This window comes from Phodopus roborovskii, unplaced genomic scaffold (assembly GCF_943737965.1).
Source record: "Phodopus roborovskii unplaced genomic scaffold, PHOROB, whole genome shotgun sequence".
Classification (NCBI taxonomy): Eukaryota; Metazoa; Chordata; class Mammalia; order Rodentia; family Cricetidae; genus Phodopus; species Phodopus roborovskii.
Genome location: NW_026125059.1, coordinates 8,745,547 through 8,759,041, shown reverse-complemented (window position 1 = coordinate 8,759,041; position 13,495 = coordinate 8,745,547). Strand labels below are relative to the sequence as shown.

At 46.7% G+C, this 13,495-nt stretch overlaps 1 protein-coding gene across 3 annotated transcripts in view; it reads left to right on the top strand.

The window, feature by feature from the left end:
* Tshz2 (teashirt zinc finger homeobox 2) overlaps positions 1 to 13,495 on the top strand; it is a 424,927-nt gene that overhangs the window by 269,749 nt on the left and 141,683 nt on the right. For 2 of the 3 annotated variants that reach the window (XM_051185655.1, XM_051185647.1), the window contains exon 3: positions 13,073 to 13,130. The exons of the other annotated variant lie outside the window; for it this stretch is intronic. In XM_051185655.1, the coding sequence (XP_051041612.1) occupies positions 13,073 to 13,074 (2 nt within the window). In that variant the 3' untranslated portion in view covers positions 13,075 to 13,130. Of the gene's footprint in view, positions 1 to 13,072; positions 13,131 to 13,495 lie in introns of those variants that run through there. 3 annotated transcript variants of the gene reach the window in all.

Here is a 13,495-nt window from a genome sequence, read left to right as displayed (position 1 = left end):
GCTCACTCACTAGGGACAGCAGGAAGGCTTTGGGCCACACCGTTCTGGACAGTGTGACTTCCAGTTAGTGCACAGGGAGGCAGGCCGTGGAAGCTAGGGCAAATGAATATGTGGGTTGGGCTGCGTTCATTTCAATCCAGGTTCCATGACCCAGTAGCAGTAGGAGCAAAATGTGCTGATCTAGCCCAGGCTAGCCTTGAACTCACTGTATAGAGCAGGTTGGCCTTGAACTTGAGGAGAGCCTTGGGTGTCTGCCTCCATCTGGCTGAGAGCCACTGCTTTAGAATCTGTTCCTGACCGGTTGGAAGCAGACAGAACAGTTTGCTCTTGTGGTGAGAGCCTTTTAGCCTTTGAGGCTGGTGGCTCCTTGTCCTTTGCAAGCCATTCACATCTGCTTTTACGACACAGTGGCAAGTTGGGTGATTCTGACAAGACTGTGTGGTTTGTCACTCCAAAGGTCTTTACTTCCAGGCCCCTAGGGGCAGTCTAATGACTCTGGGTGGAGGCAGAATTGTTTTTAAACGTCATGCAATGGAGGATGATACTGAGTTGATGAGAAAGGAAACAGGAGGGTTATTCTTGAAATGTCTAGGACAGAACAAACACTCATGCTGCCTGCAGTAGTTCGTTATGGTGTGAGCTGCGCATTGTGGCTTTTAAAATGTCAGTTGTTCTAGCCAGATGGACCAGAGGAAGAGGGAAAGATAGGGAAACCAAAATGTGGCCATATTGTCCATCCCAGCACCAGTAAAGTGAGTACCATCGAGGAAAATGAATGAAGTGATCGAATCTGGGGTCCCAAGACACTAACGGCCAGTTACTTCAGAACACTGAGCCCATGTCAGGAGAGCGGGTGGCCCTGGTCAAGCTTTTACCAGATAAGCTGGAGTTGTGGCCATTTCTTGCCAAATGGCCCTGGGATCACGGTCTTTGGAGCAGACCAATTCCAGTCTGGGATATGCACACTGTCCGCTGCTTACTGTTCTCCCAGCATAAGGCATCTCTTTCCGGAAGGTTTTCTAATGGGTCCATTATGTACTGGGTCCATGACTGCTTAGTATGATGAGCAAATAACCTCTCTTTCCATAAGAGCATGTGAACTGTCGGGGCATATGCCCAGCACTGGGCCAGGTTGTCAGAGTTTGACCGAGAGTAGAAGTCAACCAGGGGAGCGCCTTTGTCTTACTTGGTGAAGCTGGGGATGGTTTGAGGACACTTGAACACAAGAGGTTTTGATAAGCAGAACACAGAGTGCACATGCTAAATTTTGTAAACTGTTGCTTCCCAGGAAACTCGGTGGTATGCTCCCCATTTAAGCTGGGCATGAAGCTTCATCAACGGTAGAGGTCTGTCATAGAACAGGCTCCCATGGGTAAAGGGGAAATGGTATCCTCAATGGCATGTACCCCCCTCAGTGACTCAGCACGCACACACACACACACACATACACACACACACACACACACACACACACACACACACACACCTCCTGCTTTCCCATATGTGAGACCTTGCCCCTATGTTTCTCAGTGTCTGCCCTGTTTCCTCCCTCACATGGTGGACCCAGATGAAACCCCTGTCTTGGTTAGACCAGAATTTAAATAGTACATTAGGATCTCCCAGACAACCCCAAAATCTTTGCAAAGGACAGAGCAGGTTCAAAGACAGCGTAAAAACTAGCGGAAGCAAGCAACTAGTTGGATCAATTGAGCATGCAAGCTACAGACCTCCAAGTAGTGTTGCTAAGCTGGGCAGGATGGCCCCTGCCTATGACATGACCTCCTGCCTCTTCCTGCATTACCAGGAAGGGTCCTTGAAGACCTCATACACCGGACACTGAGCCTGTCATACTCGATACAAAAACCCTGTGACGTGAAGGCCTTCATTGAAACTGTGTGCACTGTAGCCCTCCTCCTACAGCCACTCAGACACAAGGTGTTTTATCACAGGTTCCCAAAGCCGGCCAGTGTGTTCACACCAGAAATTATAGCTGATAGCCAAGAGTGACTTCCCGTGATACCATGTGGCAGAGCAAGCAAATTAACACCAGAGGCAATAAATGCCAGGCTTGAGCATGAAATATGTCCCCACACCCTGGGATTAAGAATTTTAAAATGAGACTCAAATCACCCAGCACCACCTAAACAGAGGAGTTCACCATGCTCGGGCCCGGGCTGTGGAAACCACCGTAATAAATGTGCATGCACAGCTATGCAATGTGTCCTTTTTCTTCCTGCGTGGAAATCGAACTCGAAACCTAGAACCTTCTGCGTGCTAGGCAAGTGCTGTGCCCCTGAGGAGCTGTGTCCCCAGCCCTATGTCCTCTTCTTCTGCGCTGTTCAGTCAGCAGACGTATTCTTGAGTGCGATCCATGTGCAATGCTTGAAAATGAGCAAGAGACAAAGTCAGCGGCGTAACGGAGCTGGCGGGCTGCTTGGTGGTGATGGAAGACGGTACTGTCGGTGTTGAGAGTACAGGGCAATGGGACCAGAGTGGGAGAGTAACCTGAGATGAGTGATCACAAGGCCATTCCTGCGGAAGCAGCTTTGTTTATCCTGAATAAGGAAAACTTGTCCACCGAGTTAAGGAGCCAGAGCTCTGTATGGAAGGCACAGTGGGTGCAAAGGTCCTGAGACCCAAGGAAGTCTAACACATCTGAAGCAATGTCTAGCCCAGGAGTGATGATGCTTGAATTTCTTTTAAATTCAAACGTTTTGAGGTGTAGTACTTGTAACTCCTCATAGGACAGGTTATGGCCATGTCAGATACATACATGGCATCTGTGTAAACAGTGAGGCTCAGGCATCTCCTTTTATCTTCTTGGAGCTACACCATGCTCTGATATGCGGGACATTCTTGAGCCACAGATAAGGAAATGGACGTGAACCTAGACTGCACAAACACTCAGGGATAAGGCGGAATCCAGTTTTGCTGGAGCTCTGAAACTGCCCAGGTGAGCCTCCCCCTGAGCCTCACCTCCTGGGGGTAGAGGGGAGTAGATGGCTGCTTCCAGGCCAGATGGGCATAAGCCAGGTTCATGAGGAATGAAGAGGTATGGTTCCTTCCCATCTAATCCCTTGCGAGAACCTATGATGAGCAAAAGAGACTCAAATAGTGTTAAAAGATTTGGGTGAAAGGAGGTTGCGTTTCAGAAAGCAACCAACTGGGCCTGCCATTCCTCCACACTCCGCGTAAAGTTCCTGACCAGCGTGCTCTGCGCGAGGGGCTTCCTCCTTCCTCTACCTCCTCTTTCCTTCATCAGAGCTCTGCAGCCTCCGCGAGACACTAAGCTGAGGCTGGGCTGGATGGAGCCAGTGCCTGCTAAGCATCTCTTCTCCAATGTGAGCCCACCGCCTCCATCTCTGTCACGTGTGCCCATCTTTTTCAGTCTAATGAACTCCAACCATCAGCGCAACTTAAGTTCGGCTGTCTGTTCGTGCATGCTTAATATTAAAAATGTACTAACAGTGTGGCTGAGAAATCAAATTATGCACATAAATATGCTGGCATAGCAGAGGCGGCGGCAGGAGCTGAACTTAGCAGAGCTGACGCCAGTTCACATTTGCAAATCGCCCGTCAATCTGTCATTAAACATGTTATCAAATGATGATAAGTGTATGCTTCTTGCTTGCATTGGTGAGTCGACTCCTCTTGTTGATGCACCGTAATGGGATAATACGTATTAACATAGCTGTGCTTGGATGAACACAAAACATTTCTTATCTGTCTCAGTTTGTTTCCCCTTGTGGCCCCCAAGTAAATGTTTTGTGTTATCAAATTGCCAAAGAGGGGGCATATTACTTTTAATTAGCAAAGCTTGTTGGTGGTGGGGATTTTTTTCTCCCTACCTCCCCACCCCCATCCCACCCCTGGAACTCCTGTGTATTGGCAATGAACGAGAGAGAGGGAGAGAGGGGGAGAGAGGGGGAGGGAGAGAGAAAGAATGAGAGAGAGAGAGAAACTCTATTGTCTTCTTTTGGTAAAAACGATTCATGTCAGCAGCTCAAAACCTGGCAATTATTCTACGTCTTAATGCACTGGCCTTTCATCCGGGGCCCTTGCTCTTGACAGGCCCGATCATTTCAGTTCAGTGATATGAAAGGCAGCGAAGGAAATGAGCGGAGACGTCCCAGGTCTGTCATGCGGCCCTGGCACTGCCGTTCAGTCCCAGGGTCGACATCATGATGCTACTCAGAGGATCAAGAGACTTGGAGGCTCAAGGGACAGATAGTGGCTCTATATGTTGCCCAGACTTTAGGGTGTTGCTGTGATGGGTGATGAGGTTGCAATCCCCCACCTCCAACCACTGTTCTCAAAATTGTGACTTGAGAAATTATGTGAGCCTCCATAAAATGAGAAACAGTGTAAAAAGGCCAAGTGTGGTGCCCTGGTCGCAGAACACGCCCACTCATTCACAGGATCAAATGCAGATGGTAGGCCATGATTTCGAGAAGCCTAGTCGACCAGAAGTCCCTTATCTGATAATCTGGGATGCAGTGGGTTTAGTATTTTAGTTATTTGTTTTTCTCTTATTCGAGTGTTTGCTTGCATGTATGTATGCACCATGGGTGCAGTACGGTGGTGTGGAGAACAGAAAAGGTCATTGAATTACCTGAAGCTAGAATTACAGATGGTTGCTAGCCACCATGTGGGTGCTAAGAACCTATCCTGGGTCCTCTGCAAGAGCAGCAAGTGCTCCTAACAGCTCAGCCATCACTCCAGTGCTCATTTGGATTCATCTTTCATCAAAATGTAAATAGAATGAATATATTCTTTTGTTTGTTTGTTTGTTTGAAGTGATATCTCACATTGCAGCTCAGGCTGTACTGGAACTCACTGTGTAAATCCAGGCTGGCCCTGAACTCAGAAATCCTCATCTTTACCTCCTAAGTGTTGGAAGAGCAGGTGCGAGCCACCAGCCCTGGTTCAAAATTTGAAGACTTTGTCTTGTTTTGTTTTGAATGGACATTTCATTTGGCAAACAATGGGTCTGTTCAGCTTTCTTTGGGTGTGATTCTCTGAACCAGCAGAATTCACATTTCTTCACAAGCAGTCCACAACAGGATCTCTGATCTGGTTTTTCATTCGCTCAACAGAAATGTACTAGGTCTGGTGGTACAGGCCTATCATCTCAGCTGCTCAGGAAGCTGAGGCAGGAATATCACAGATTCAAGCCCAGCCTGTGATACTTGAGAAGACCCTGTCTCAAAAGTTGGAAAAAAAAAAAAATGAAGAGATCCAGGCTACAGCTATATTGTAGCGCACTTTTAAAATCTGGTCCAATCATAAGTACTGGGGGAAGAAAAATGTAAGCGTCCCTATCGTATTTCAGTGACATGATAGACTCAGAAAGACAGGCGGACAGAATTCCTGTGCTTTTGAAGCATCTGGTATTTGCGGGAAGACAGAGTTTGTTATGGTTTGAATGTGAAACAGCTTCCACGGGCTTATGTGTGAACACTTGGCCCCCAGCTGGTGATGCTGTGTGCAAAGTTCTAGGAGCCTTCAAGAGCTAGCACCTTGTAGAAGGAAGTGTGTCACTGGAGGGTTACAGCCTGACCCCACTTTCTTCCCTCCCCCCCCCTCTCTCTGTGTGTGTGTGTGTGTGTGTGTGTGTGTGTGTCTTTCTGTCTCTCTCCCTCCATCTCCCCTCTCCCTATCCCTCTACCTCTTCCTCCTCTCTCTCCCTCTCTGTCTCTCTTTGTCCCTGTTTCTCCTCTCTCTCTCCATCTCTCTTTGTCCCTCTCCCTGTCCTGTCCCCCTCCCCCTTTCCCTCCCCCTCCCCTCCTCTCCTCCTCTTCCCCCTCCCCCCTCCTCTCCCCCTTTCCCTCCCCCTCCCCCCCTCTCCTCCTCTTCCCCCTCCCCCTCCTCTCTCCTCCTCTTCCCCCTCCCCCTCCTCTCCCCCCTCCCCCTCCTCTCCTCCTCTTCCCCCTCCCCCTCCTCTCCTCCTCTTCCCCCTCCCCCCTCCTCTCCTCCCTCCCCCTCCCCCCTCTCCTCCTCTTCCCCCTCCCCCTTCTCTCCTCCTCTTCCCCCTCCCCCCTCCTCTCCTCCTCTTCCCCCTCCCCCCCTCTCCTCCTCTTCCCCCTCCCTCTCCTCTCCTCCTCTTCCCCCTCCCCCCTCCTCTCCTCCTCTCCCCCCCATCTCTCCGCTTTCTGGCCGCTGGTGGAATGTCCGCTCCTGCTCCTGTCCTTGGGTGGTATGAGGGGCTCCATCCATCCGTCTGAACCTGTGAGCTGCTATAACCCTTCTCTCTTATGTTGCTTTTTCAGGGTGCTTTATCACGGCAAGGGCAAAGTGAGAGCAGTGTTTGTAAATTGCTGCCTAGCAATTCGTTTCCATGGTATAAACTGTAAGTGGGGGTCTACAAGGGCTGTGATTTGGTAGCATTTACTTCTCATGCTCTGGGGGAAGCGGTCTTTGCCATTAACCGTGACAAAGGGTTACTATGCTCCAGCTTCCTGGCTTCTTGCTTACACGTGTTTTGAAATTAACATTGACTTCTTGCCATTTGTGTTTGTTCCTTAGTGAGGCGAGCTGCAGACTAATGATTAGGGTGATTGTTGGTGTTACCAACGTACTAATTAAAAGAATATTCTGTGGCAAGGCTGGCAGAGAAGAGCACAGGAGACGTCAGGGCTGACGTGTGGAGAGGGATGTGTGCAACAGGAAGTCCCTAGGGCAGGTGTGGGAGGGTCTTCAAGGGGCCCCATCCCCACTTCCTCCACCCTTCACAGCGCTTCCCCTGCCGAGCACATGAAGAGAGGCATGAGTTTCCCTTGCCACGGTCACCTTCATTCTCTTCTGTCTGCTCTCTATTACTTTGTTTTACTGAGTTTTCTTTTTATGGGGCTGGAGAGATGGCTGGGGGGTTAAGAGCACTTGCTGCACTTGCAGAGGACGTGGGTTCAATTCCCAGCACCCACATGAGTGACCCACAACTGCCTATAAATCCTTCTCTTCTCATCTCTTATAACACGCACACATGGAAGCACAGACACACACACACACACACACACACAAATAAAAATGAACTTTTAAAATTATTTATTTTTAGTTTCTGTAGATGTGCGTGTGCCTGCATGTATGTAAGTGCAGGACATGGATACATGCCTGAGGAGGCCTGCACAGGGCATGGGATCCCCTGAACCTGAAGTTGCAGACAGTTGTAAACTGCCACGTGAGTGCTGGGAACTGAATCTGAGCCCTCCGTGACAACACCAAGTGCTTTTAATCACTGAGTCATTTCTGTGGCTCCTTATCATGTTATTCAGGTTACCTGTCTGTGACATGATGCCACTGCGTAGCCCAAACTATCCTAAAACTTGTTATATAGCCCAGGCTAGCCCCAAACCCATAGTAATTCTCCTGTCTCTGCCTCCTAAATGCTGGGATTACAAATGACAACCGCCATGCCTCCCATTACCTTCCTGTTTCCTGAGGAAAGGAAGACCCAACCTCTCAGGCTGAGACATGAGGACATCTTGTCCTCTGTAGGGTCATTCAGGGTTGTAGCACTTCTGAGCTGATGACAAGATACCAGACCGATAATCGGTCCCCGATGATGCGAAGATGAAAAACGGGACCTGAGGATCTCATGAGGGAGGGAACGGAGGCCTTAGCCAAACTGCTGTAAAAGGGACACGGGTCAGCCGTGTGCCAGTGGGACACCAGCCTTGCCATTGGTACAATGATCAAGCGACCTGCTTGCTTTAGGACTGTTAATGTCACCTGTTCAACATATTGATGTCTGCCAAGGAGAAGGAAATGGGTAAACTAGCGCTGTGGGGTTATAGTGACTAAGAACTTCATAGATAGTGTCTTCCCGCTGGTGCATCCCAATGAGCTACTTCCAAGCTATCTCTTCTTTTACTACTTTCTTCCTTCTGACCCTAAGTTTCACGAGGGTGTAATGAGTTTTTTTCCTGTCCTGCCTAGGTCCCACAGCCACTGTAGCCCCAAATGAGTACACAAAGACTTATATTAATTATAAAGCTGTTGGCCAGTGTCTAGGGTTTCTTATTGGCTAGCTCTGTCTTAATTATTAACCCATTTCTATTAATCTAAGTATTCCCACGTGTTCTTATCTTACTGGAGAAGTGTCCAGACCTCTAACTCCTTTGGTGGCTCACATGTGACTGCTAAGCATCTCCACAGAGAAGAAAGCAATTTCCTGTTTGTCCCTGCTTATATCCTGATTCTGTTCAGCTATGTCACTTCCTGTCTGTCTGTACAGACCCCCAGACCTCTATGGTTAGCTAGTAGCAAGTTTCTGCCCAGCTACATCACTTCCTATTTGGCCAATCAGCCAATCAGTGTTTTGCTCATTAACAAATAACAGAAACATATACACAAAAGAACATTCCCCATCACCAGGGCAGACATGGTAACGGCCCAGACTCAGACCAAGAGTATACATCTGATGTTGATGAGGAAATACCGTGAGGGTCTGAGGTCAGCTGTGAGCTCAGAAAGAAACTAAGCCCATGGCCTCATACAAAACCCACGGATGTTACTGAGTTTTCCCAGAAGAAAAAGTGGTGCTTTATGTCTGAAAGGTCGGGACACTGGCATGGAGATGGGAAGGATGCCTGAGACACACTCAAGAGGATTTCTGTGAGCTCTGTTGACATCAGGATCAGGCTCTGCCCCCTTGGATGACATGGTCCCTTGTTATCTTGTGGAAGAGTTCAAATATACACAGAGGAGTGCAGAAGACAGACGGGGTTTATTACAGGGTAAAGTGCGGCACTCAGAAGGCGTTACAAATTTCTAAACTATTTAGAAGTGCCAGCTTTCCCTACAGGGTGTTTTCCTGCCTGGGTAATTCACAGGCCATTTTAAGGGAGGGATGGCGGTATGTGTATCTTTAATCAGAGACCTCCAGCTTCATGATGACCATATATATAGTGAGAAATCCATGCGTGTCTGTTTAAGGGGTATCAAGGATTTATTAAGATATGAAAAAGTGAAAAATAAACTCACAAATACAAGATATAGCCAATCCTGGGAAAACTGGGGACCCATCACACCCTGCTTCATGCCGCCTGACCTGGTCTTCGCCACCCAAGAGAGCGCAACCCCCTCTCTCTTTCCTTTGTAAGAGGTCAAGAAGCACCACCTCCATCAGGCCAGATATCCCAAGGTCATGGCTGGAGCAAATACTCACTATTCTTCCCCTTTTTTGTCTAAGGAAGAAGGTTCTAAACCTAATACAAAACTACAATAAAAATGATTATCAAGTATTGTTCAGGAGAAAGAAAGGGTAATAACATACACAAAAATGGAACTACAACCAACAAGAACAATGTCAAGTAAGAAGCACATACTAAATTTTGGCTGTGGTCAAGATTATAAGTAAATAATTGCAGAGATTACTCCAATAGCTGTCCTATCCTGAAGAGTCTGAATCTAGTACCTGATATGCTTTTAGTTAAGATAGGAGAGGACAGTAACCATGACTATCAATCCCATCAAAGACCTGAGAAGGAAAATATTACCTGAATAAGCAGGAAGGGCAAGCAGATAACTTCCAAAAGATTCGAAAAATGATAGAAACAGCTGGCTTCCTGGACAGTCATCCAAAATCTACCTGCAGCATTCTAGAGGGAGGTTTCTCATCCCTCCCATCAGTACCCAAATAACCACTCTAAGGCTTAACGTTGGTTACAATTGTTTGACCAATGGCTCAGGCATATAACTGACTAGCTCTCACAATTAAATTAACCTGTTTTTACCAATCTGTGTATTACCACGTGCTCGTGGCTTACTGGTAATGTTCTGATATCTGACCATTTCCACAGCTGCATGACATCTCCCTGACTCCGCCTTCTTTCTCTCTGTGTCTTTGGATTTCCCACCTGGCTCTATTCTGCCTGGATTCTGCCTGGCAGCTTTATTCATCAACCAATAAAAGCAACATGTATTCGCAGCACACAGAAGGACATCCCACATCAATCATATGACCGACCTTCCAGGCAGTCCAGAATGTGTCCACCCAGGGCCAAAGACACATTCCGAACCCACTCTTTTGGCCGTGGTCAGCATCCTAGTTCCCAGTTTTACAAGCTGTTGAAAATGAAGGAGGGGCTCCTCAGGCTCTGCAAGCCTGTTGGTATCTCACTAACTCCCTACCAGTGTCAGTTTGACCATCCCTACAGTTCACCAAAGGTGAAAAGACAAGTTCTTCTGCAGGCACCGTTACTTTCCTGCTCACATGGGGAGACTCAAGTGGAACCTTTTTAATGGCTCCTTGCCTTTTCCCCCTCCAAGAATATCTCAAAATAGAAGAGCTTTGTGTTCTACGAAAATATGTCAGACCTTGTCCCTTCATCAGTCAGTGTCATTTACAATCTTCAGTGTCACCCCTAATTTCCATGCAGACATCATAAGGAGTCCGTGTAGCTGTTGCCGGGAGGCTGGTCTCAGAAAATTCTGAGTCTTAGACATCGTGTGAAAACTTGGCTCTAGACAGATTTCTGGATGTTTCCCAACATCAAAAGTTAGCTGCTGGTCAATAATGTTGAGATTTAAATTGATGTTCAAATTTGTGAGCACGGAAATTGTTTTCCCACTTATGTGTTGGTCACAGCATTGGTAAATGAATTGCCTTGGCATCTTTTGAGTGTGTGTGTGGTGTGTGTATGTGGTGTGTGTGTGTGTGTGTGTGTGTGTGTGTGTATGTATGTGGTGTGTGTGTGTGTGTGTGTGTATTGTGTGTGTATGTATGTGTGGTGTGTGTGTGTGTGTGTCAGTATTGTGTGTGTATGTGTGTGGGGTGTGTGTATGTGTGTACGTGTGTGTGTTTGTGATGTATATGGGTCCAAGCTCATTTACACATGTGTGTTTAGGTTTGTGTGCACCCTACATGTGGAGGCCAGATGTCATCAGTATCTTCCTAAACCACTTTCTACCTTCCTTATTAAGATAGGGTCTCCCACTGACCCTGGGCTCCTTGATGTAACTGGACTGGAGGAAGCCCCGGGGCTTTCCCCAGTGTTGAGATTATGGTAGCTCTGCATACAGTTTTTGTGTGGGAGCTGGGGATCCAAATTCAGGTACTCACATCTCCCCGGCACCCAGTCTGATTCTGCAGATCTGCACACTACTCATTCGACGTATTTGTTCAAAGGTGACTCTGGTCAGAACTTGAGATAGGTCAGGTCTTCTGGAAATCACCATAGCAAAGCTGCTTCAGCTTGTCCAGCCCAGAAGAGGATGGACAAGAGCGCTTGTGGGAAAGGCTGCTTCAGCAATGCATAGGGAAGGCTTGTCCAAAGAGGGAACTCTGAGATGAGAGCAGAAGAAACAGAAACGGAAAACAGACCTCACCAGGAAGTTGAACTACACTAGCTTCCAATAGCTGCAGCAAATGGTGACGCCATAGCACGGCGCAGGGCCTTGGTGTTGAAATGATGGGAGATCTCACAGGGGTGGGGGAGACAGTTCGTTCACTAAAGCGGGGGTATGCCACAACGACATCTAAGAATTTTCTAATGTTTACTAGTTAATTCCGTTTACATCTTCTAGAAATTACAGAGGAGTTACAAATGGTCTGAGAACAGGGGTTATCTGTCTCTCAATTGAGGATTAATAACTACCAATATTTCAAAATCCCAAAAATACACTTAAATATGCAGATTTCTGTCTTCTCAAACCCCTTGGAAAGTCCCACATTCCCACACAAAATGGATGGAGCTGAGGCTACCTCCTTTTGCAGAGGGTAACTTTCTTCAGTTTGTTACCTCCTCCTGCTTTATCAACCGACTGGACATAGTCTAATGTTGTCTGCTTCATATATCTAAATTAATGAGCATGTCTGCACAGATTGACTTATTGGCCTTTGACTGTTCACTGTGCTAAGTTTATGATCCATTAGAACCTTGGGTTACCCCATCACCAAAGTTCAATGGTAGAGTACTTACCTGCACACATGAAATCCCAGGTTTCATCCCTCACCCTTACAGAGCCTTGTATAGCCCATGATGACTTTGAACTGTGACCCTCCTTCCTCCATCTCCCAGGATGTTACAGGCATGTACTATCATACACAGTTTATGTGGTCTGGAGCTCAACCCAGGCTTTCATTCGTGCTAGGCAAGCATTGCAACAACCCAGGTACAGCCCCATCCCTAAGCTTTCTTTTTATTTAACAAACAGTCATAGTGTGTCTAGCATATAAAAGAGAATGTGATTTTAAAAAAGTAAGAAAGGAAGGAAGGAAGGAAGAGAAAGAAAGAAAGAAGGAAGGAAGAAAGAAAGAAAGAAAGAAAGAAAGAAAGAAAGAAAGAAAGAAAGAAAGAAAGGAAGAAAGAAAGAAAGAGGAAGGAAGAAACTCAGAGTGAAAAGATACAAGCTTGTCTCTAGGAGCTCACAGATTTCTGGGGAGGAAAACTATAATTATAACAGTATCCTTTAAACACATACTCAATTTAGACAACACATTCTGAGATCTGTTGCCTCGTCTGCTCCCTCCGGAAACATAAGTGTGTTGACTAGTTTTTGTGTCAACTTGACACAAGCTAGGGTCATCTGGGAAGATGTAATCTTAATTGAGAAAACATCTCCATAGGATTAGCTTGCAGAGTCTTAGGGCACTTTCTGGATTGATGAGTAATGAGCGAGGGCACATCTCACCCTAGGATGGCCTTGCCCCGATTGCTCTCTCTGATGGATTATTACCTGGTGAAACAAACCTTTTTCCTCCCCATGTTGATTTCTATCATGGTGTTTTATGTCAGTAATAAGAAACTCCGAGGAAGATAGCAACTGGCACCAGAGAGTAGAGTATTTCTGTGACAGACCTGATCATGTGTTTTTGGAAGGATTGTGGTAGCAGCCAAACTTTGGACTAGAAAAGTCATTGAGTGCTTGGAGCTCAGTGGGATGTTCTGTGGGACCTGTAGGACAGCAGCAATGGGAAGAGGGGTACAGATGATGGAGTCCTGACCTGTGAAGTTTCAAAGAGAAATATTAAGTTCCTTGAGGACTCTATTGGAGCTGTTGGATTTTACAGACTGTGTGTGAGTTTCCTCATTCTTGCAGTAAGAATGTATGTGACTTTTTTATTTTACAGGAGCCCACAGGTAAAAGACTATGGAATACTGCAGAGACTGGGGAATTTTAGGAAGATGCTGGATGTTTTACAGATACTCTGGATGCTTGAGAGACTGGATGTTTAAGATGGATTGAACTTTGAAAGGGACTTCGGATGTTTTAAAGAGACCAAACTTTTAAAGCAGTTGAATTTTGTTTAAGACTATGAGATTTTAAAAGTTGGAATGTTTCATGTTGTGATAATGTCATTAATGTAAGATCTTGAGGATAAGCAGGAAAGGAAAGATTACCATTTGGTGGTGTGTCAAGTTGACAAGGGGTCAAATGTGCTGGCTGGTTTTTATGTCAGCTTGACACATGCTAAGGTCATCTGGGAAAACATATTTAACTGAGAGAAATGCCTCATAGGATTGGCCTGTAGCCATGTCTGTAGGACATTTTC